Raw genomic sequence first — 22,914 nt, 5'->3', positions numbered from 1 at the left:
CAGTGCTCGCTGTTTAAATCATGGTTGGTTGTGTGTTCGCTGCTTCGCTCTTGTGTACGTGCTGTTTAGCGCAACAGTGGCCGTGCTAGAAAACATAAGACACTGACATTTAATGCAGTGGCCTGTTATAATAATAATATGAAACCGCGGTAAATGTTCGGATACGGATGTTGCTGTCAGCTCTACTCTTTGGACGACCCCTGCCATGATCCTAATATAAAGAACAGCCTTGCCTCGGTCGTTTAACATTTTCCCTCACAATGAGACTTTACGCATTTCTTCTGAATAACCATTTACCAAAGATAGAATATTATTCAAGGTTTTCACCATCGCCCTTGTCAATTAAACAGTTTCTGGAATTTGGTAAGTGCGAGCGCATCCATCACATGCACAATGACAGACAGACCCTGATAGCGGAACTTGTTACGTTTAATTCAGCATGATTGTCGATCGTCTCATAAAAAAAATGTATAACCTTTTTTATTTATATATATATATAATAACGCTTTTTTAATAAATGCGACAAATTACGTGATCTGATAAACAATAACTTTGTTCAGTTGGAAAACATTCGACGTTTGTATTTTGTATTATTGAGGTAATGGTTCTGTTTTTTATGACTATACAAGGCATGTCATCTAATGACTTTCAAAGTTAATTTTGTTGGGTAGGCCATGTATGCCTAGAAATTTTTCCAACCTGTCATTAGGATTTAATTTATGTTGTTTGCTGACGTCATAAACTATTTGCATATTATAATGATATTAAATATGATTATAATAATATAAAATAGTTGTTCTTTAATCTAACCGTATTCCTTCTAAGCAAAAGGGAGATGCTTTTGAATCTACGTATGTATTCAGTGTGTGATATGAATAATATATTGACTACACCTAGGTGAGTCAAACGCAAAAGTTAGTCAAAATAAATAGTTTTTAATGTATTGTTCACCCAAAAATGGCATTAACTCATATGTTGCCCTATAACTGTATGTCTTATGCAACAAGGATAATTGTGATATTATTTACAAACTTAAATAAATTATTATAGGGATAGTTAAACCTGCTTGATGTTCCAACTAAACATATTGGTGCACTATGAAGGCATATTTGTCACATAAATTAAGTCACACTAAGTCAATTTTATTTGTATAGCACTTTTCACAAAGAAGATTTACACTGTATCAAAGCAGCTTTACAAAAAATGTTTAAAGTCGGCATAAAATGGAAGTTGTGATTAGTCTTTTTTGCGCTATTGTGATGGTAAATCCAAGTGAAACGTCCAATGTCATCAGAGAAGAGGTGTTGATTTTGATTTAAGATTACAAGGGCACGTGGATTTTTTTTAAATAATCATGTGCACGGATAAATCATTTATAATAAATACTGCAGTATTCCAAAAAATTTTGGACTTTGGACTTTAATGTTTGTGGTATCTTAATATCTTCATTACTTATAGCTGCATTTTCCGGAGTAGAGCTAATGTAGATTCCATTTTGCGATGACATAAACAATCAAGTAGTTGCTATTTAAAATATATCGCTTTAAATTACTTCTTTTTTTCTTTTTTTTTGGCTTACGTTCAGCCTGATTAATGAGTTGTTGTTCAGTCCTCTGCAGGTTTCTCAGGTTTCATGTGTGGATGATGATAAAGCATTTTTTTTGTTGCTTTCCCCTCCTGCGTTCGCAGTTGTTTATGTTTCTGGTTGCCTGATTTTCAGGTAGAGATAATGCATGTGAGAAGACATCTTACATGTTCCTGCGGAAGGAGCTGCCGGTGCGCTTGGCTAACACTATGAGAGAGGTCAATCTGCTGCCTGACAAGCTCCTCAGTCAACCTTCAGTCAAACTGGTGCAGAAATGGTGAGTATAAATGAGTTTGAATCGGAGTACGTGCATGCTTCATTGAAGCCTGTCCTGAGCTGTGCCGAATCTCTCCACAGGTACATGCAAAGTTTTTTAGAACTTCTGGAGTTTGAGAACAGGAAGCCAGAAGACCCACATGCCCTGAATGAGTGAGTAGGTGTTTTTTTGCTTTTTGTGAGACATCTAGATAGCATGCCGTGCAACAGCCTGAAAAACAAGAGTATTATATTTTCACGCGAGGTGAATTCAGGCTAGAGTTAACAACAGAGGAATCAGTAACTGAAAGCCACCCTGACAGAGCAAATATGCATGCTGGGTCAGCGAAAAACAGAGAAAGAATCCTACTCGCATACCATTTCTACATACAATGGCATTTATTATTGATACAAACTACTGTAAATGATCTGAATAATGGACAATCTGTGAAGACCTAGACTAGACAGCCATCGGCACAGATCCTCATCGAAGATCAAGGGAACCAGACGAGTCCTCTGCACAGACTCTATGGCCAGCTTCAACTCCTCCTCCCTCCATATGCTGGCGTGATATTCTGGATGATACCAATCCTCAATCTGACTTGTGATACAGCCTGGAATTAAAACCACATCATGTTTGTTCGTCTGGCCAGAGGAGAATTGGTTTTCTCCCAAGGTTTTTTTCTCCATTTCTGTCACCGATGGAGTTCGGGTTCCTTGCCACTGTCGACTTTTGCCTTTCTTAGTTGGGGCAGTAACTTTCGGCAATATTATTGACTTTGAAATCACTGTTTTCTCCAGATCTGCTTTATAGATGAAACTGAACTCATTCCATAATTTTACACAGTTATTGAACTAAACTGAAATAACACAGAAATGATTAACTGAATAATGACTGTTTAACTATTCAGTGTTTCTGTATAACAAAATGTGTTTTCTAAACTTCTGTATCTATAGCTTCTTGGAGACTCTTATTGAGATCAGGAATAGACACAATGATGTGGTCCCGACCATGGCCCAGGGTGTGATCGAATATAAGGAGAAGTTTGGCTTCGATCCGTTCGTCAGCTCCAACATCCAGTACTTTTTGGACCGCTTCTACACCAACCGAATCTCCTTTCGAATGCTCATAAACCAGCACAGTACGTCACCCAAAAGAAAGACAGTCACCACATATTGGACAACAGCTTTTCATCATGTTTTATCGTAATTGCTTTTCTCTTTATTACAGCTCTCCTTTTTGGCAATGACATCAACCCAGCCCATCCCAAACACATTGGCAGTATTGATCCCAACTGCAATGTTGCAGAGGTGGTGACTGGTAAGTTCACTTTTATTTTATTTTTTGTTCTATTACATGCCGTTCAGAAGTTTGATGTCAGTAAGATTTTTCTTTTTCTTTAAATAAATTAATATTTTATTCAGCAAGGGCATATTAAATTGATCAAAAGTGACAGTTAAGTCAATTATGTTACAAAATAATTCTATTTCAAATAAATGCCGTTCATTTGAACTTTCTATTCATCAAAGAATCCTGAACAAAAAAATGTATCAGTTTCCACAAAAGTATTCAACAGCTGAAATGTTTTCAACATTGATAATAATAAGAAAGCGAGCAGCAGATTAGCATAGTAGAATTATTTCTAAAGGATCATGTGACACTGAAGACTGCTGAAAATGCAGTTTTTCCATCACAGGAATAAATTACATGTAAAATATATTAAAATAGAAAACAGTTCTTTTAAATTGTAGTAATATTTCACAATATTATTGTTTTTACTGTATTTTTGATCAAATAAAATGCATCATTGGTGAGCATAAGAGACTTCTTTCTTTATCAAACCCCAAACTTTTCAGCAATAGAGTAGGAAAAGCTTGGAATCTTTAGTTTGGATTTTGTTCTCTACTGATCAAATGCGATGTTGTTTTCAGATGCTTACGAGACCGCCAAGATGGTATGTGAGCAATATTATCAAGCTGCCCCTGAACTGAAGACAGAGGAATTCAATGGTACTTTTTCTTATTATTCTCTCGCAAAACTCAATATGTAATGTTTGTTTCAGAGTTCATTCATTTCTAATTCATGTAACTCAATTTCTGGAGTTAGAATTTCTCAAAAATGTTTTAAATATGTAACTTTTCTGTGCAGCTAAGGCTCCTCAAAAACCCATCCAGGCTGTGTATGTTCCCTCCCACCTATTCCACATGCTGTTTGAATTGTTTAAGGTACGTTTCTAAAACTTGCACACACATATTGAATTTGATACATCAAAGTGCTGGCATCTGTTACGCAATTCAGTTTTCAGCAGCCCTCATCTTTGTGCTTTTCCCAAGGCCCTGACGTATTGCTGTAACGGCTTGTGTTTGTGTTTTCAGAACGCGATGCGGGCCACCAATGAGCTCCACGAGGGTAGTAAAGAGGGTCTTCCTCTTATAAAAGCAAAAGTGACCCTGGGGAAGGAAGATCTCTCTGTGAAGGTCAGTTTGTTTGCGAGTCCGTTTTCTACACGTACAAATGACATGCCTTGATCCTAAACTTCCTGTTATTTTCATCATAGATCAGTGACAGGGGAGGGGGTGTGGCTTTACGGAAGATTGACAGGTTGTTCAACTACACCTACTCGACTGCGCCAACACCCAGTCTGGACTCTAAACGCGTGCCATTGGTAAAAATGAAGTGTGGCTACAGTATTCTTACAGCAACAAACTTCCTCGTGTCATCACTTAGTCACCCTTATGTGTATACGAACCGCCCGTTTGACTTTTTATAAGATTGTGGAACACAAAAGGAGACATTTAGCAGAATGTTAACGCTGCTCTTGGGCTTTCAAACTCTAAAAGAACACATAACAGCATGTATTGAAAATGACTTTAAATTGTCTTTTGAAGTCAAGCAGACCCAAATTTAAGTTGATATTTGTCAAAAATCTTCTATTCTATTGCCAAACTTAAAGGGAAAGTTCACCCAAAAATGAAAATTCTGTCATCATGTACTCACTCTTTTGTTGTTCCAAACCTGTATGAGTTTCTTTCTTCTGTTAAACACAAAAGAAAAAATTTGTAGAATGTTGGTAACCAGACAGTTGACGGCACCCATTGACTTCCATTGTAGGAAAAAAATACTATGGAAGTCAATGGGTGCCGTCAACTGTCTGGTTACCAACATTCTTTAAAAAAAATTGTTTTGGGTGTTCAGTAAAAGAAAGAAACTCATACAGGTTTGGAACAACATGAGGGTGAGTAAATGATGACAAACTTTTCATTTTTGTGAGAACTATCCCTTTAAATCTCATTTGTTCATCCACATATTCAACCTTGCTATGTCATAGTCATTCAAGTGACAGGGCATCAAACCTGGCATTTTTTTTATTTTAATATAATTTGTCTGTTCCTCAATGAAAGCTATTGTATTATTTCAGTACCAGTGTTGAAAGAAAGTAAGCCATAAGGGTTTGGAACGACTCGAGGGTGAGCAAATGACGACACGATTTTAAGTGAACCATTGAACTTTAACCTTGAACAGCAGCTCTAAATGTAGCAGTGTCCTCTGTAACCTGATCTCCATGCGTCTGTAGGCTGGTTTTGGACATGGTTTGCCGATATCCAGACTGTACGCCCGCTACTTTCAAGGAGACCTGAAACTGTACTCAATGGAAGGCGTGGGGACCGATGCCGTCATCTACTTGAAGGTAACAGCAGCTCTCAATTTGCACTTTAGTTAATCGTTTCACTGATAGGATTTCAATGACATCCACCCAATCACCTTTCTCTGACCAGGCCCTCTCCAGTGAATCATTTGAGCGTCTGCCCGTCTTTAACAAATCTGCTTGGCGGCACTACCAAGGAGGCCCAGGAGCGGATGACTGGAGCAACCCGAGCAAAGAGCCCAGAGATGCCTCAAAATACAAGGCCAAAAGATAATTGCACTCACCCCCATCCATGTCCCACTGCACCCATTACAGACCTTTCCGTCTTTAGTCTAGCTTCAGTTGCCGTGGCAACATCACATCGATGCTGAGTGTTCTATACTTGTTAGCATTTCCAGAGCAGAACATCTGATGATGCAAGTGTCATTAAGTCTCTGCTCCTTCCTCCTTTGTGCAGCTACAGACGTAAGACACAGAGCCTTGTTTAAGCGTCTTCCAGGGTGGTGAGAGGAAAGGGTGAGCATTTGTGTCCAGGGTGTAAGATACTTTTTTTATTGTGCCACACAGTAGCTCCCCTGTTTCATTTTCTATAGCAGTCAGAGAAGGAAGCCTGGAGTTTGAGATGGTCAAAAAAGAGCATTTCTTTCACTGCCATTCAAAAATTCGCAGCAATAGAGAGAGAGAGAGAGAGAGAGAGAGAGAGAGAGAGAGCTTGTCCTCAGTTTCTGTGGCTTCCACTATGATTTTCTTGGCAGTGAACTAATGGAGAACTACTTTAAAAAGGCTGAGGAGAAACTCAAAATCTCATGAAATCTCAAACTTGTTGAGGTTATTTTTCACCCCAAAATTAAATGAAAGAAAAATGTATATTTTGCATAAATAATATTGCTTTGTAATACAATTAGTATAATACTGTAGTACAATATACTAATTGAACTTTGTACAATTATACTAAAGTACTTTGTAGTACAATAATGTAGTATATTGAAGTTATATTGCATTATATATATATATATATATATAATAAATAATATAAATAAATATATGTAATAAATATAAGTATAAGATAACTACATGCATAAATAACATAATACATATATTATGTGTATATGTATATATTAGTGCTGTCAAATAGATTAATTGAAATGTATGTGTGTATGTGTGTATATTTTTTATGTTTGATGCGATTAATTGTGATTAATCGATTTGACAGCAATATACATATACACACAATACTATATTTCCTAGTTATGTTTATATATTTATTTATAATAAAATATATACATTAATATATTTATAAATTCAAGTTATTTAAGTTAAAAAATGCTGAATACAATTGTATTACAGTAGTGAGAATTTGAGGAGGAACGTTAGCTTAGTTCTCATGAAAATATTACAATGCAAACAATTTCAGTGATCCTAAAAATAATTTTCTTAATGCAAAATCGTTCTTAATTTTGTTCTTTTAATGTTTTAGATGAAACGTGAGCAGGACATTTCCTCGTTAGATGCGGTCAGGGAGTATGCTGATGAACTGATGTTTCCAAGCATGCAGGAATGCACTTTTAAAAAAATCAATGTTGTTTCAAACATGTATTTATTTATTTATTTAACCCCAATTTATTTAGCATTTCCCCCCCCCAAGACTCTGAGCTGGGCCTCAGTCTTTAAGTGCGACCAGCAGAAGTACATCTCATACATTCACTTATAGGTCAACAATACAGAGCTTCCTACTAATGTAAATGGTGAGAGACTGTGATAAACTTTAAAGAAGAATGCACCACAATAGCCTATTATAGCATTAGTGCTATAGTCATTAATTTGTCTTTTTTTGTCTTCTGCTTTCACAACATTATGGCCCCTGCATGGTGACATTTGATAGTTGATAGAAAGATATTTGCTTGCAGACTTTGATGGACCAGAAAGTTTAGATGTTTGGATTGAGAGAGAAAATGCATAGCTAGATATAAACTCATAGATGTAACTTTTTAGCTAAATATATTTTTATTATACCACTACCTCTCAGTCATTTCTTGTTTTCTAGAGAACCTCATCTTAAAATAATTCCTGACAGGGATACAATTTGGGACCGTTTGAGTGCAATGATTCTTTGACATTAGATGAAATACAGGGCGGCTTGTCTTAACTACAAGCGTAACTTTGCCCAGGCTAGTAAGTTTGTCTGTTACCCTGTCATTGATCACTTAAAAGAGGATTTTGTACGCACAAGTATATTTAGGTGAACCTGAATGATATTTCTATAGTTGCTTTTAGTAAACTCCAATAGGATGAACTTTGTGTTTTTACTGCAACACTCCATGATGAATCTCACGAAACCGGTCAAGAACACGTCTGAATCATATTTCATCCTAAAAAAAATATTCTGCATAAGAAAAATAAATCCTATTTTTACAATGAGATTTCTTTGCATTACAGTACTTGAAATACTTGAGTACTTGAAATCTATTAAATTCTCATGAAAATAGTATTACGGTTCAAAAGACCTTAATGGTCCTAAAGTAGACTTTCCTCTTTAAGCAAAATTTTGAGATGATAAAATATGATTTTCCCCATGATATTTGCTGATGTTCTATTACTGTTCCACATGTCATAATCTTTCCATAGAAATCATACAAAACCATCTACATCTGTCTTAATGCTGGTTTGTTAGTCCTCAAGGGAACTTTTTTTTGGTGACGAAGTGCATACTGTACCTTACATTTTCTCATGTTATTGAAGTGTAGAATTCAGTATTTATTTAAAAATATTTTTTAAATGATTTGTTAGTTTTTATGTTTAAGTCAATGAAGAATGCACTTTGATGCCTTGGATTCAGAGCGTTCAGAAGAGCAGACTGAAGTATGCAAGCATTTTCCTTGTGAAACCAAGCCTTGTCGTCGTCAAGCTCAAACAGTCTTTGATTTAGCTAGTGTACTCTCGTTTATGCATGCGTAAGGTCTGTTCATGCTACAACACAATAGGAAAAACTTTTACCTACAGTGAAATATCTTACCTGATATTCTAGTCTTGACATACAACAATCTTGTATCTGCAAAATGGACATTTTTGTGTGATTATTGTTGTTTTTTTGGATTTGTTTTCTTGTTCTTCTCAAGTAAAACACCACTGCTTATAGATAAATGCTGTTTGAAACAAAAATACAAAATGTGTTAGATGATTTTGTGTAAGCCTGACATTCACACATAAATCATCATGATGAAGACATTCCATAAAGTACTTGTATAAAAGAAGAACAATAAAGAGATCTTCCAGTATTATCATTGATTTTGTGTACTTGAATTTGTAATGAATCTCATAGCTGACAATTGTTCTGTTTCTCAGTTTATTATTTACATTTTAAGCTAGTTTTAATGTAAAAGAAAACATATACAAACCAAATAAAGACAATTTTTACAAAGTACAGATTATGTAAATTGACGAGACTCTTGCATACATATAATGGCATAACTAGACAAGACGGGAGGAATTACATGTAAATTGAGCAGCACAGATTCAAGGGATATTTCACCCAAAAATGAAAATTCTGTCATCATTTGCTCACCCTCAAGTTGTTTCAAACCTGTATGAATTTCTTTTTTCTGCTGAACACAAGAAGATATTTTGAAAAATGTCGGTAACCAAACAGTTGATGGACCCCAATGACTTCCATAGTAGGAAAAAAAAAATACTATGGAAGTCAATGGGGTCCATCAACTGTTTGGTTACAGACATTTTTCTAAATATCTTCTTGTTCAGCAGAAAAAATAAATTCATACAGGTTTGAAACAACTTGAGGGTGAGCAAATGATGACAGAATTTTCATTTTTGGGTGAACTATCCCTGTAATGTGATATCCCTCATTTTCATGATTTTTTTTTTTTTTTTCATTTTATTATCATTTATCTAAAAGCTACTAGACCTTTTTGGCTGTATTATTCTTAAGACCATTCTTAATCGTACCACAACATGTGCAAAGAAATTGCTTTATTTTGTGGTAAAAGCTGCAATAACACAAGTTAATGACTGTTAATGAGAATTAAACACATTCATGCACAGACAATTTAGTGAACGCTAGCGGCCTCCTCATTGGTGCACTGATACATATTCATGAGGTGGATCAGACATCATTTTTCTTGAAAACAAGGAACAGGGATTGGTGTATGTACAGTATGTTACAGTAGGGCAGTCCTGAGCAATATACGACAGAATCAGTCCTCATCCTTTTAAACATTTGGGGCGAATTCACTAAAGTTGTGGTACTTTTGCTCAGTATTTCAGTGCAAAAATCGGTTCTATTTCACTAACCGCACTTTTTTTGGCCACTACTCTGTCATTAACCTAATTAAAGTAAACTTAAAATAAGCAAATAATAATGTTTTCTTGTTTTAGCTGATAACTGATACTAAATCGATACTTCATTTTGTATATTATTTGTTATATTTCTATACTATATTTTGTCTAAATAAAAAACTAAACTAACATTATAATGTACAGTATGACAGATGGACATTTATTTTGAGATTTGCTTAAGGTTACATTAAAGTTATTAAATTATTATTGTGGTAAATATGAACTTTAAGTGTGTGTTAGATAATGACAAAGGTAATTTCAATTTAAAAACACGGTAATTGAGCACACACACAATTAAATATTCAATAAATTCTAATATCATCCAAAAAAAACAATGCTTTACTGGTATCCCTGTTGATTTGCATTCATGTTCAGGGATTTGGGTGTGAAAAGCTCACACAGCGTGTTCAAATGTGGCCACTATTTATTCAGTGAATCCCCCCTCTGTTTACTAAATCTCCTCTCAGGATCTGTTCAGGGCTGCAATGGCTTTTTTGCTGTAATACCAGCACAACTAAACAGGACTTCAACAACCCTGCGCTGTGTACAGTACTTAAAAATTTTCCCATGAGGGTAGTTGACCTGTCATTGCTGCCAGTGTGTGTTATGTATGTGATGTGTGAATGGGTAAAGTGCAGTCTATTCTGTGTGTGATGGGCCACTTTTCACTTCTCATCCTCGTCTCCCTCGCTCATGCTGCTGATGGAGGCTGAAGCACCCTTCGGGGACGAGGGCGGTGAGGTTCTGGGCATGGCCCAGCGGGAGGGGGGTGACGGGGAGCGGGATGGGGAAAATTCCCTTGGTGGGCTGTTGCTGGGTGAACCGCGCGGAGATAACGCCTGGATCATGCGTCCACTACGATCCTGAAACATCTGCTTCTGGAAAAATGAAAAGGTCATACTATATACAAATACACCATTCAAAAGTTTAGGGTCAGCAGGATTTTTTTATTTTTTTATTAAAGAAATTAGTTAGAATGATTTCTGAAGGATCATGTGGCACTGAAGACTGGAGTAATGAAGCTGAAAAATCTGCATTTTAAAATATAATCAAATAGAAAACAGTTATTTTACATTAATAATATTTCACAATATTACTGTTTTTACTATATTTTTGATTAAATAAATGAACCCTCTGTGAGCATAAGTCTTCTTTCAAAAACATTACACATTTTTACTGACCCCTTTTGAACGGTAAAGTGTGTGTGTGTGTATATACATACATATATATATACACACACACAAACAAATACATATTTGCTTACCCATGTCCCATCTGGGCCGAACAGCTCCAGGAAGTTCCCAATGAACTCTCGTGATTTCTCCTCCCACTTCTGGATAAGATCATGGCTCTTCTCTTCCACTCTATATACAAAGTGCTTGGACTTCTCCTCCACCGTCCGCACTTTCTCTTTCATCTTGTCCACCTGATTCTGCAGACGGTACTTTTTTTCCTGTCCATAAACAGTTCAGCGTCAGTTCAGCAAGCATTTTATATATGTCCATGGCATTCAAAACACACTTTACTTTTGTAATGTTTCGTACTTCAGAGAAAATTTGGATTTTCAATGATATCGTTTTATTGATTTTAATTATGGGTCAAATCATGCAACACTTCGTAATGGAATGTTTTTGATCTACTTTTTATATATTTTTCCAAAACTATTTAAACATTCATATTCTCTCACTATATTTATATATTCAGTTCATACATATAGTGACCCAAATACACCCCTCTATGATGAGCATGTTTAAATTTATGAATTAAAATATATTTAGATATATTTTTTTTAGTTCAGGTTGTAACATATGATGTGATGTGACCCCAAAAAGTTCATATTTATGAATTAACAATTCATGATATTTGCCACAAAAAAATGTTTATCTGAAAAATGGTTATTTTGTTTCAGAAAAGTTTTATTTATTAAAATAAACTGAAATTGGATTCAACATTTAAATACATTAAGTTCACTTTCTTACATTAATATAACTGACATTCAGTTCTTTAGCGGTGTAGCCCCTCTGCAAGTTGCGTCTAGCGTACACGTCATAGTCTCTCACTATCCGGGTGATCAGGTCGGACGTTGATATCCCCTCAGTCCTTTTAGTGGGCACAAACATACCTGAGACACTCACACATGTTAGACCTGGTCTGAAGCACAAACATACACATGCTCTTAACCGAAGAATGCTTTTCTTTACCTGCCTCCTTAATATGCTTGTACACGTCCTCAGATCCAGCAGAGGAGTATGGGATGTCATCATGTGCCACAAAGTCAATCTAGAGAATACGAACCAGAGGGTTAATCGCAGGGAATTATGGGTACGGTACTGTGCTAAGACTTGACTAACCTTGTGTTTTTCTAAAAAATCTGGAGTAAGAGTCCATGGCGCATCACGCAAAATCTCATCGACGTAGCGGCAGTGTCTCAACGCCTCGTACCGCTCGTCTTCCGTCATTACGGTGAAACCCTTGAACTTGTGAGTGAGTTCATCACTGCATACTTAACACACACACACACAAACACACACAAATACATATTTCATCAGTTTAGGACCACACAATTCTTAATTCCACATCTCCTACAGAATACTGAAAAGTCTGGATCAGTAAATTAAGTGTGTCTGTACCTCCAACTATAAGGTAGGCGTTTGGGAACAGATTCTTAGCCTGCATCAGGGCGCGAGCGTGTCCAGAATGAAAAAGATCGAAGATGCCATCTGCATAGATTCGCACCGGCCGGTCCACTGAGAATGGGAAATTAGAAATTATTAAACATTTTCCTGAACATACACAAAAAAATTGGTTTATACATTAACGTTCAAAAGTTTTGGGTCACTACGTTTTTTTTTTTTTTTTTGGAAATTAATACTTTTATTCAGCAAGGATGCAAAAGTACCAGTAAAGACATTTAGAATGTTACAAAATATTTATTTCTCAAATAAATGCTGTTCTTTTGAACTTTGAATTCATCAAAGTATCTTGAAAAAAATATTAAGCAGCAGCATAAACTTTTTCAACATTGATAATAATAAGAAATGTTTTTGAGCAACAAATCAGCATATTAGAATGATTTCTGAAGGATCATGTGACACTGAAGACTGGAGTAATTATGCTGAAAATTCAGCTTTGCCATGACAGGAATAAATTACATTTTAAAATATATTTAAATAGAAAACAGTTATTCACAATGTTACTATGTTTACTGTAATTTTGATCAAATTAATCCAGCCTTAGTGAGCATAAAAGTCTTATTTAAAAATGATTGACCCCAAAGTTTGAACGGTATTGAACGCCTTTAAGATGGTCATGTTCAACTTTTTCCTCAGTTTTACCTGCCACAAACTTAAAAAAGTCCTTAAGGGCATCAAAAACCTTTCACCCCTTCTCCTTTGGTCTCTTCTTCACTGTAGCCGAGCTCAGTTATCGTTGCCCAGCAGAACTGTGGTATGCTAGAGCTTTGTGACTGTGAGAATCTGGGTCACAGAATGAACAGGGAATCCCTGAATCTAGTCTTGCTGTTTCTGATCCCAGTGGTGGGCTATTCTACAAGCACTGCATTTTCCTCAGCCACTGATATGGGATCAGTTTAAGTAGCTTAACTTATCAATGTTTGATAGGATTAGAGAAAAGGGTCCAAAAGATAAAAGTAAACTTGTTCTTTTCCAGAAAAGAACTTTGAAATGTTTTTTTGCACATGTACACTTACAACACACTTATACATTTTTTGTTACTTTTTAATAAATCAACTACCATGGGTCTTAGACTTAAAGCCTTACTTGTCTTTGGATTGTATCAATAATTATGCATACATACATACATACATACATAATATATATATATAGCTTAGGTTTCATCCTGTAAATTTTCTTGCAATTATATACAACCCCATTTCCAGAAAAGTTGGGACATATAAAATGCAATACAATTCACAATATTTTATTTGTTAATTCTCTTTAACCTTTATTTAACTGACAAATGTACAAAGAAAAGATTTTCAAAGTTTTCACTGACCAACTTAAGTGTATTCTATCTCTATTTGTAAATAGAAACACATTTTAATTTTGATGGCTGCAACACACTCCAAAAAAGTTGGGAGAGAGGCTAAATAAAAGTGAAAAGCTTATAGAAAATCTAAGTTAAACTCTTTTGAAACAGTCCACAATTAGCAGGTGAACTGGTAATAGGTGAGGGTATTGTGATTGAGTGTAAAAGGACCATCTCTTTTTTTGCAAAGATGGGTCATGGGTCATCACTTTGTGCCAAATATCATGAGAGAATTGTTAAACAATTCACAAATCACATTTCTATATAAGATTGTAAAGAATCTATGTCTTTCACCATCTACCATAAAAAATATTGTGAAAAGATTCAGGGAATCCAGAGAAATCTCAGTCTGTGTAGAGCAAGGCAGGAGACCTCTGTCGAATGTGTGACCTTTGAGCCCTCAGACAGCATTGCATGAGAAACTATCATGCAACTGTGTTAAATATACCCACATGTGCTCTGGAATACTTTGGAAAAATTTTGTCACTTAACACAGTCTGACAGTTGAAATGTGTGCTGTGGTCAGATGAGTCCATGTTTCAGCTTGTTTTTGGAAAAAAATGGACATCAAGTTCTCAGTCCCAAAGACGAAGGGGACCATCCAGACTTCCATCAGCGACAGGTGCAAAAGCAAACATCTGTCAATGTATGGAGTTGCATCAGTCCAAACAGCAAGGGTGACTTGCATTTGTGTGAAGGTATCACTGACATGGAGGCGTATATTGGGATTGTACACACATTTAATGGCATTAAGAAGACATCTTGGGAAGCAAGACAATGCCAGGCCTCATTCTGCACATGCTAAAACAGAGTGGTTTCTAGACTCTCGACACAGTAGACTGGATGTGCCTGACTGCCAAGCAGAAGTCCAGATCTATCCCATCATCAAAAGGAGAATCAGACAACGAAGACCACGGACTGTTGAGCAGCTGTCTTGTATCAGACGAGATTGGGCAAAAATTCCACTTATAAAACTGCAACAATTAGTATCCTCAATTCCCAAACATTTAAAAAGTGTAATTAAAAGGAAAGGTGATGTGACACAGTGTTAAACTAGCCTGGTTAAAACCAGACCATTCTCAGTAGTAACTGAGTTATGGTCTGGCAAAGCTCCATAGACAAATCATTTCCAAAGGGGCGTCACCAACGGACGTCGCTCAAATGCCTCTCGGCGCAATTGGATAGACCTAAAACTCCAAAAACCAATCAGAGCGATCGTCATGTGTAAAGCCATATGCTGCGTCCAAATTCGCCTATGTTACACTACGCCATAAAAGTATGTACTCTTTTTTTGAAGAAAATGTATTTACTTTTGAATGTGTAGCAAAAAAGTAGGCAACTTTTGGACATACTACTTCATCATCTTTATCGGACGGATCTGTCGCGTGCATCCCGTCATGTAAACTGCCCTGTCAATCATCGTGTCACAGTTAAAATCCTCTATTAAATCTAATTTAATTTCCTACCGTTTCGGAGAGAAATGTAGTAGCATATGTTCATCTGCCAGTGGGTCTTTCATGGAGACTGTCCTCATGTGTTTGCAATTTGAATATAATAATGCTGCATTTAAAAGTTGGTGCGCTTCACCAACGGAGTGGACGTCGCTCAAATGCCTCTGGGCACAATTGGATAGGCTAGACCTAAAACCAATCAGAGCGATCGTCATCGTGTAAAGCCCGCCTCAACGTTTCTGATTGGTGCCGCAATTTCCACGGCATGGAAATGGCCTTGAATGAGCTCTTTGCCAGACTACTTGCAGAGCAAATCTAAATTTGCCGGAAGTTATCTGGGTTTTCCCAGGCTAGTGTTAAACATGCCTCTGTCCCAACTTTTTTGGAGTGTGTAGCAGCCATCAAAATCAAAATTTGTTTATATTTACAAAATACACTTAAGTTGGTCAGTGAAAAACTTTGAAAATCTTTTCTTTATACTTTTGTCAGTTAAATAAAGGTTAAAGAGAATTAACAAAATCACAGATTCTTGATTTTATTGCATTTTACAAAACTTTTCTGGAAATGGGGTTGTAATAAATCAAGATATAATGAATGAAGTTATGCGCTTCAATAAAGTCAAGTTTTAGTTACTATGTAAGAGCTTGAGATAGCATATTTCTGAGTGTGTTACACCCAGTTACAGAACTACTTCATGATGTGAGCATATTCATTTTCTTAGGTTATAGCGTAAAAGGAATGACCTTATTACAAAAGTATTTTTTTAAACTAGTGTGTATCTTTTTGTAATGATAAAGTGTGAAGAGAGAAAGTACAGACTGACCGGGCGTTCCGAGTCGAGCTTGCTCTACAGTCAGCTTCTCATGTGGCGCCCGACACTTACAACTCGTCTCGGGGGTAAATAAGGCTGGCTCTATAAGAGTCTAAAGAGAAGAATGAAGAATACATTGATTTGAGAGAAATTATGAGAAATATATATACACATTGTAGCTTCCCAAATAAAATACTGTTTAGGTTAAACAAGCCTAGATCCTGCTGACTTGACATACTATCTAATCTTTTCAAAAATGTTTTCCTTTTTGTACTAATACAGGTTATTATCTGACGTATTGATTTCAAGACAATCTGTGTAACAGTGTAACGCCGAATATTGATTTGTCCAGTAGAGGCTTCTCTGATATCGTTGACTAAAGACAAATCATTCGTCCACAGCAGCACAGAGTGGGGGAGATAGACACAGACATGCTGTACATAACACAGATATTTCAATCTATTCAAACCTCCTAGAGGCTTATTGCATAAACAGAGAACAAAAGGTCTGCAGAGACTGTGACAACACATGGAATTTCAATGTATAGCAAGGCAGCAGGGATACACTTCATTTTTTGTGCATCTTTCAGTTTAAATGTGGGGAAGAATGGGGTTAGTTGTCAAAAGTGTATTGAATTTTGGCTAAAAATGATTGAAATAGGCTAAAATCTATTTCGATATGTAAAGAATTTTAAAAATATGAAATATTATCTTGTTAAAAACACTGTCCACTTCAAGTCTGTATTATGTTAATAGCTGGAGCATATACATATATAATATTTAATAATAATTCATGAAAAAAGAAAGAAAACGGTAACATACAAAAATATCAAATTATTGAAATGTGGTTTTATTGTGCTCACTTTTTTACCCAACATCTAGCAAACTATTTAATAATATAAACTAGCAAAAACATTTTTTTAAGTATTCTAATTTAAGACAGATTTGAATTTGATCTTTTGAAACAATGTTATATTTAATGGGTTTTTGTTTAATAAAAACATTGACCACTTCAAGTCTGTATTATATTAATAATATTATATTATAAATGCATTTTACTTTGATATATTAGGCAGTGGGGTTTTGCCCAATAAAAACATCATCCACTTCAAGTCTTACATTATATTGTATTTTATATATTATATTATACATCATTTATTTTATTTTATATTTTATATAATGTATTCTATTATGGTTTTTGCTTAATTTAAAGAGTAAAATAAACATCATGAAACAACAAAATGAAAAAGGTAACAAAAAATATCAAACCATTAAATTGTGGTTTTCGGAGTTCACTTGTTTACTCAGTAAATTTCAAAAAAAAATTTTGCATTATTATAATTTAAGACCATTTTGAACTTGGTGTTTGAAACCAATACAAAACCTTTTCTACAGAAAAAAAAATATTTATGAAATCAGGAGATATCAAGTATATAGTGGCCTTTGACTTAAAACTTTGTAGTTACAGAGATATTATCCTAAAGTCAACCTTCTATTGTGACAACTAGCCCCGATCTGTTTCCATAAATGTGGGCGGAGCCACCAGATGCTGCTTAAATAAATACTGGTCAAACACATTACAGAAATGTTAAAGAATATTTTCGTTTTTAACCTTCCATTGGCTTTTGGGACCTTTGGGACAATGGTGGCCATCTGTCCTTTCAGGAAATACCCAGTGAGAGCTTATTCCTGCCGGTCAACAGGAAACAGCCGGTACATATGCATTTACATTTTACAATGAAGATATGCAATGTAGGTGTGATATGGAGGAAAAATCTCCATGGAGCAATGCATGATTCATTCCCATAGCAACGGAGATGGTGTTTCGAAGGATGCTGGGTACCTTTCCCAGAATTCTATACAAGGTGAAGAGGAGGAGCAACATCACAAAAGGGCAACCTGCAGATAAATGCAATCTGGATGGTGTCTGTAACATTAGCCCTGCAGCATCCAACCAATGTGTTGGCTCTCTCACTTAAAAACAACATCTGGTAGATGCAAAGGATTAAAAGAGCTGATAGCAGCATTATGACATGGCATTAGCACAAACACACACACACACATTCAGTACAAAACATCTCACTTTAACTGCAGTTTCACAAGCTCAGCGTCACCCAGACAGCAGGACAATAAAAAGGACAGATGAAAACAAAGAAAAAGTGATCCAGCCTCTCCTCAACGTTTCACGGATGCCCCTCGACGACAACAAAACGCATATATCTCACCGTTCGTGGCAGTGGACAGGTATGTTCCAGCTCCTCCATGATTTCTGGAGGGTCCAAGCCAAACAGGATGTGACTCCACCTGTACCTGACTCAGCATCAGTCTGGAGGCGCTTTTCTAGCCGTTAGCCGAGCCTCGGTCAGGGATGCTCTACTCCAGCCTGTGTCTAGATCCCGCCCACTCGCTCTTCTCTTCCTCTCGGCCCCTCCCTGCGCACACACACAGGACCTCTATGATGGCACAACAACAACAAGGAAGAGTCTGTTGATGAGGGCAGTGGCAAGTGTGGGGAGGACCAATCAGCAAAACATGCCCTCCTACCTAATTTACATACGAGAGTGTGATTGGCTGAGCAGGCTATAGCACCATCACTGTGAACCCACTGCTGAGTATCTCTGAGTGCTCTTCATCTTGCTTCCTCATTGTGGTGGATCACAAAGGCTTGCTGAAAGAGACAACAATACAGTTAAGTTGGGATAGTAACGTAGATTTCTCATCTGATCCCCATTTATCAGCCCTAAACTTTAGACATGACAGTGAAGTGTAAGGCGTTTGTAGCTATTTGTATTAATTTTCCTTTTCATACTATTAAAAACAACCATGCACCGTTATATTTTAAAAATAAAGTAAAGATATTTTAATTTCACGTGACGTCTTTTTATATTTATTAGAATTTTGTTCATTAAATTAAGTTTGCAAACATGATTTCAAACATAGGTTTAACCCTTTTAGGCTATGCAAAACAAAGACCTAAGCTGATTTTTGTATTAGTTTTGTGTAGTTCTGAAAACATTTACTACTTGAATTTGATCCGTCTAGCGAAGGTCATATTTTTATATGCAGGTTCGCTATCATTTTTTCAAAAACAGGAAAAAATATAAAACAATTAAATGATTGATGATTATAAATAATTATAATATTTATAATAATATAAATATATTTATGGTAATTTAATTAATATATAATAATTTAACAGTAATCTATTGAAGCTTACCACAGTTCTGTGCTATTTTTATTTGTTTATTTAATTGCTTTTATGTAATGTTTCATTTTTTGTTTCATAAAACAGGTATTTAATAGATTCCATACTACTATACATATAATACACACACACACATATACAGTATATATATATATATATATATATATATATATATATATATATATATATATATATATATATACACATACATATATACATACATACATATATATATATATATACATATAGGAGGAGGAGACTTTACAGAGTGCTGGACTTTTGCACCGTCAATACAAGATCTTGACCAAAATTTGACGCACCTCTTGATGGAAATAAATGTTGTAATGTTATTTCCATCAAGAGATGCATCAACTTTTGGTCAAGATCTTGTATTGAGGATGCAAGAGTCAAGCACTCTGTAAAGTCTCCTCTAGCACTTCATGTGTGAAAATGATTCTTCATGCTCCCTCCCAACCATTCTTTCACAATTTGAGCCTGATAAATCTTGACATTGTCATCCTGGAATATGGTCATGATGTGTCTTCCAACATGGTTGTTTAAGAAATGAAAATCTACTAAATTAGGGTTAGAAGAACTGTTGCACAAATAACTAGAAACATAATCACTGCAATAATGATCCAATCATAGACTCTTAAGCATTTGCCTATTTAAATCCAATTTATTTATTTTTATTTTTTTGCCCAGGCAGTGTATCTAATAAAGCCATAAAATATTGCTGTATTATGTTTTATTTTTCACTGGGATTTACTTCCAGTTCAGAAAACATTTTGAGAACTGTTCAGTTGTTATCCACTTGGTGGCACCATTGTTTCAATTTAAGTTAGTGTGTTTGAACCATAGACTGTAAAAAATAGGTTTGAACATGGCACAAAGTGGTTATTTAAAATAGTTACAAGATGCTACCGAATAAAATAAGGGTTGGAAATTAGACAAGCAGTACTTGTTAATATTTCCCCATACAGCTTCCATCCATTTACTCTCTGCTGTCAGTCCCATGGCTAATCAAGTTAACAAAACCGAACATTTTTAAGTTTCTTAATATTAGTTGACAATGTTTCATGATAAACAGGATCAAGAGTAGCTCCATTCAGCACAAACTTTTCTTCTGACAGCCGTTTCCCTGAACATGTCCTGTGTGCATCTCTCCATTGAGTGCCAGTGTTGCTTTCATTCAGTCTACTCATTCAGCAGGTAATTATTTCAGTCACAGGACAGAACAGAAGTGCTTTGAAGAACCACCCCCTATGTGGTCCAGGAGGGCTGGCGAGACATTCGATATCCTCTTATGTGTTTTCTGTGAGCTCCTCTCCTCATCAGCATGAAGACCAAGTCTCATTTTCCTCTTAGACTGGGGGTATGTACTTTTGACTGCTGTATCCCCAGAGACTCAGAGGGCAACAGTACTGTGAATAACACTTCTATCAGTGGGGCCGTAGCTAATTGATTCAACTCTCACGGCTTGTGAAGCAGCTGCGCTCCAGCTCAAAAAGGTTATCGGTCTGTGTCATAATCAAATAGAGAATAAACAGGAAGATCCTTGACAAAGAGAAGAGACTCTTCCCTCCAAGGCGTTGAGAGGGTCTGGAGAAGAAGAAAAAAACACTTCCTTTTTGAGACAATTCCAATGTGCTACAAGTGTGCTGATTCAAGGTTAAGGATATTCTTTTATCTCTCTTGAATACTGAGATTCCCCTGAGAATTGTTTGACGTAATCTGGCAAAGTAACTTCTTTTAAGTGACATTAATTTCATTCTGGCCTTACAAACAAACTAATTAATTTTTCATTTTCACAGACATGCAAAATAAGACACTGCAAGGGAAATGCATGCTTATTTACTTCCTAATCAATTTAAATGTTAATCAGCATCCACTGTAGCATCCTTGCTAAATGAGTAAGTGCATGCAAGACACACTGTAGGAATATTTCATGCTAAATACTAGTTTTAAAAGAATAGTTCACTAGAATAAAAAAATATATATATATTTATTCATAAACATAAGTTTAAGTCATTTTTTTATTCATCAATTAGTTAGTATGCTAGAATTCGATTTGGCTAATTAGGTATTTAGACAAACTTCACATTGTTTGTATCACTAAGTGGTCTTGGCTGCATTTCACAAAAGCATCGTGAGGTAAGTTGATCGTAGAGACCATTGGTTGCTGGCAGTGGTTAGACATCGTTCTGCCAGTAGGTGGCAGAGTGAGTGATGGTGCATTGAATCATTGACAAAACCGATTTGTTCAAAGTGCAGAGTGATGTCATCAAAATCATTGAAGTGAGAGACTGTAAGTTTTGAATACCTAGGCTATATCTTCTAAATGCTTTTGTTTTGGAGCACACTAGCTTATAGACAACTGTAAGGCTCACAAATTCATACTAAAAGGCAATGTTAGCAATTAGCGTGTGCAATTCTGCACTTCGGATTCTAAGAGTAAAAATATCATCCGGGTATCTTTGAAATACTCACTTCAACATAGGCTACTACGAATTTTGACGCAGTGTTGTTCGGAGAGGCAACGGTCAGTTCTGCTGTAGTTTTGTTTGGAACTATGTTCGTCGGCGCTGCAAAGAGTCGAAGCAACTGTCGATATAAGTTACTGACTTAAATGTAAGTAACGTTAGCTCAATTTCAACGACTTTTTTAATGAGAAATTTCTATAGAAATATCACACTCACCCAGTGGCGGTTCTAGACCACAGTAACTGGGGGGGCCAGGCAGGGGCCACTTGTGCTTTTAGGGGGCACACCTTTAACATTCATCTTAACCTATTTTCAGTATTATTTCAAGTCATTTTTCACCATGTCATGCATGACTGCAATCTCTAGAAAAAGCTAATAAATTATATTAGCTAAGCTAATAAAACAATTTCAATTCAAATGAATGTTTCATTATGTTTAATTGTAGTGTGATATAATGATCAATAATAACACATTTTTAGCATCTAAGCACATCTAGGCACTTTTTTACACCTGGGGTGGGCGATTTGGCAATAATATCATATCACAATTTTTTTTTTTTTTTTTGGAAAATCACGATTTTATCACGATTCTTATTTCATGTTGGTTTTACTATTTTGCATGTGATTGAGCATTACAGCCAAACTAATGTCCCTATTTTAAAAGCAAAGCCTTATAGGTAACAAAATATAGGTAACAAAATATAAAATAAAAAAGAATGGCAGACATTTAGGCCAAAGTGGCGAAGATAAAAATCTTTGTCACTATTTTCTTTGTTATAAAAATTAAGAACAGAGATACATATTACACATACACAACTTAATATACAAATGAAATAAACAGTGCTTTATTTTTTCAGCTATAGGTGTATTTAACAGTAGAATTGAAGAAAGTAATTAAATGAACACATATGAAAATAAAACACAACAGACTTAAAGTTCTCAGTCAAGAGCAGTGAATGATTTCCTCTGTGTGTTTTGTTGTTTTATTAACATTAAAGGGATAGTTCTCCCCCCCAAAAGTCATAATTTACTCTCTTAAGTTGTTTTAAACCTGAATAAGTTTCTTTCTTCTGTTGAAAATA

The 22,914-nt window shown here is 35.7% G+C and overlaps 2 protein-coding genes across 5 annotated transcripts; one reads left to right on the top strand and one right to left on the bottom strand.

Moving 5' to 3' along the window:
• The first annotated feature begins 7 nt into the window (after window positions 1-7).
• Window positions 8-8,768, top strand: pdk3a (pyruvate dehydrogenase kinase, isozyme 3a). Of its 2 annotated transcripts, XR_014209917.1 has the most exons (12): window positions 8-363; window positions 1,721-1,862; window positions 1,943-2,014; window positions 2,798-2,982; window positions 3,072-3,161; window positions 3,773-3,850; window positions 3,990-4,066; window positions 4,217-4,318; window positions 4,399-4,506; window positions 5,416-5,529; window positions 5,618-6,003; window positions 6,965-8,768. XR_014209917.1 is itself a non-coding variant. In XM_082184286.1 (11 exons), the coding sequence occupies exons 1-11, from the start codon at window positions 261-263 to the stop codon at window positions 5,759-5,761; spliced, it is 1,215 nt and encodes a 404-aa protein (XP_082040412.1). In that variant the 5' UTR covers window positions 8-260; the 3' UTR covers window positions 5,762-8,768. The 2 variants fall into 2 exon arrangements, 1 of the variants encoding a protein (XP_082040412.1); XM_082184286.1 differs by having other exon boundaries at window positions 5,618-8,768.
• A 606-nt stretch (window positions 8,769-9,374) lies between these two features.
• pcyt1ba (phosphate cytidylyltransferase 1B, choline a) lies at window positions 9,375-18,577 on the bottom strand. Of its 3 annotated transcripts, none has more exons than XM_082184237.1 (8): window positions 18,371-18,577; window positions 16,159-16,258; window positions 12,468-12,584; window positions 12,189-12,340; window positions 12,039-12,117; window positions 11,817-11,959; window positions 11,102-11,290; window positions 9,375-10,715 (listed from the first exon to the last, which is right to left on the bottom strand). In XM_082184237.1, the coding sequence occupies exons 1-8, from the start codon at window positions 18,407-18,409 to the stop codon at window positions 10,503-10,505; spliced, it is 1,032 nt and encodes a 343-aa protein (XP_082040363.1). In that variant the 5' UTR covers window positions 18,410-18,577; the 3' UTR covers window positions 9,375-10,502. The 3 variants fall into 3 exon arrangements, with proteins under 3 accessions (XP_082040363.1, XP_082040364.1, XP_082040365.1); XM_082184238.1 differs by having other exon boundaries at window positions 9,375-10,712; XM_082184239.1 differs by having other exon boundaries at window positions 11,832-11,959.
• Between the last annotated feature and the right edge of the window lie 4,337 nt (window positions 18,578-22,914).

This window comes from Leuciscus leuciscus, assembly GCF_965113295.1.
Source record: "Leuciscus leuciscus genome assembly, chromosome: 11".
Classification (NCBI taxonomy): Eukaryota; Metazoa; Chordata; class Actinopteri; order Cypriniformes; family Leuciscidae; genus Leuciscus; species Leuciscus leuciscus.
Note: the sequence above shows the minus strand (reverse complement) of the source record. Positions and strands in the feature narration are given on the sequence as shown.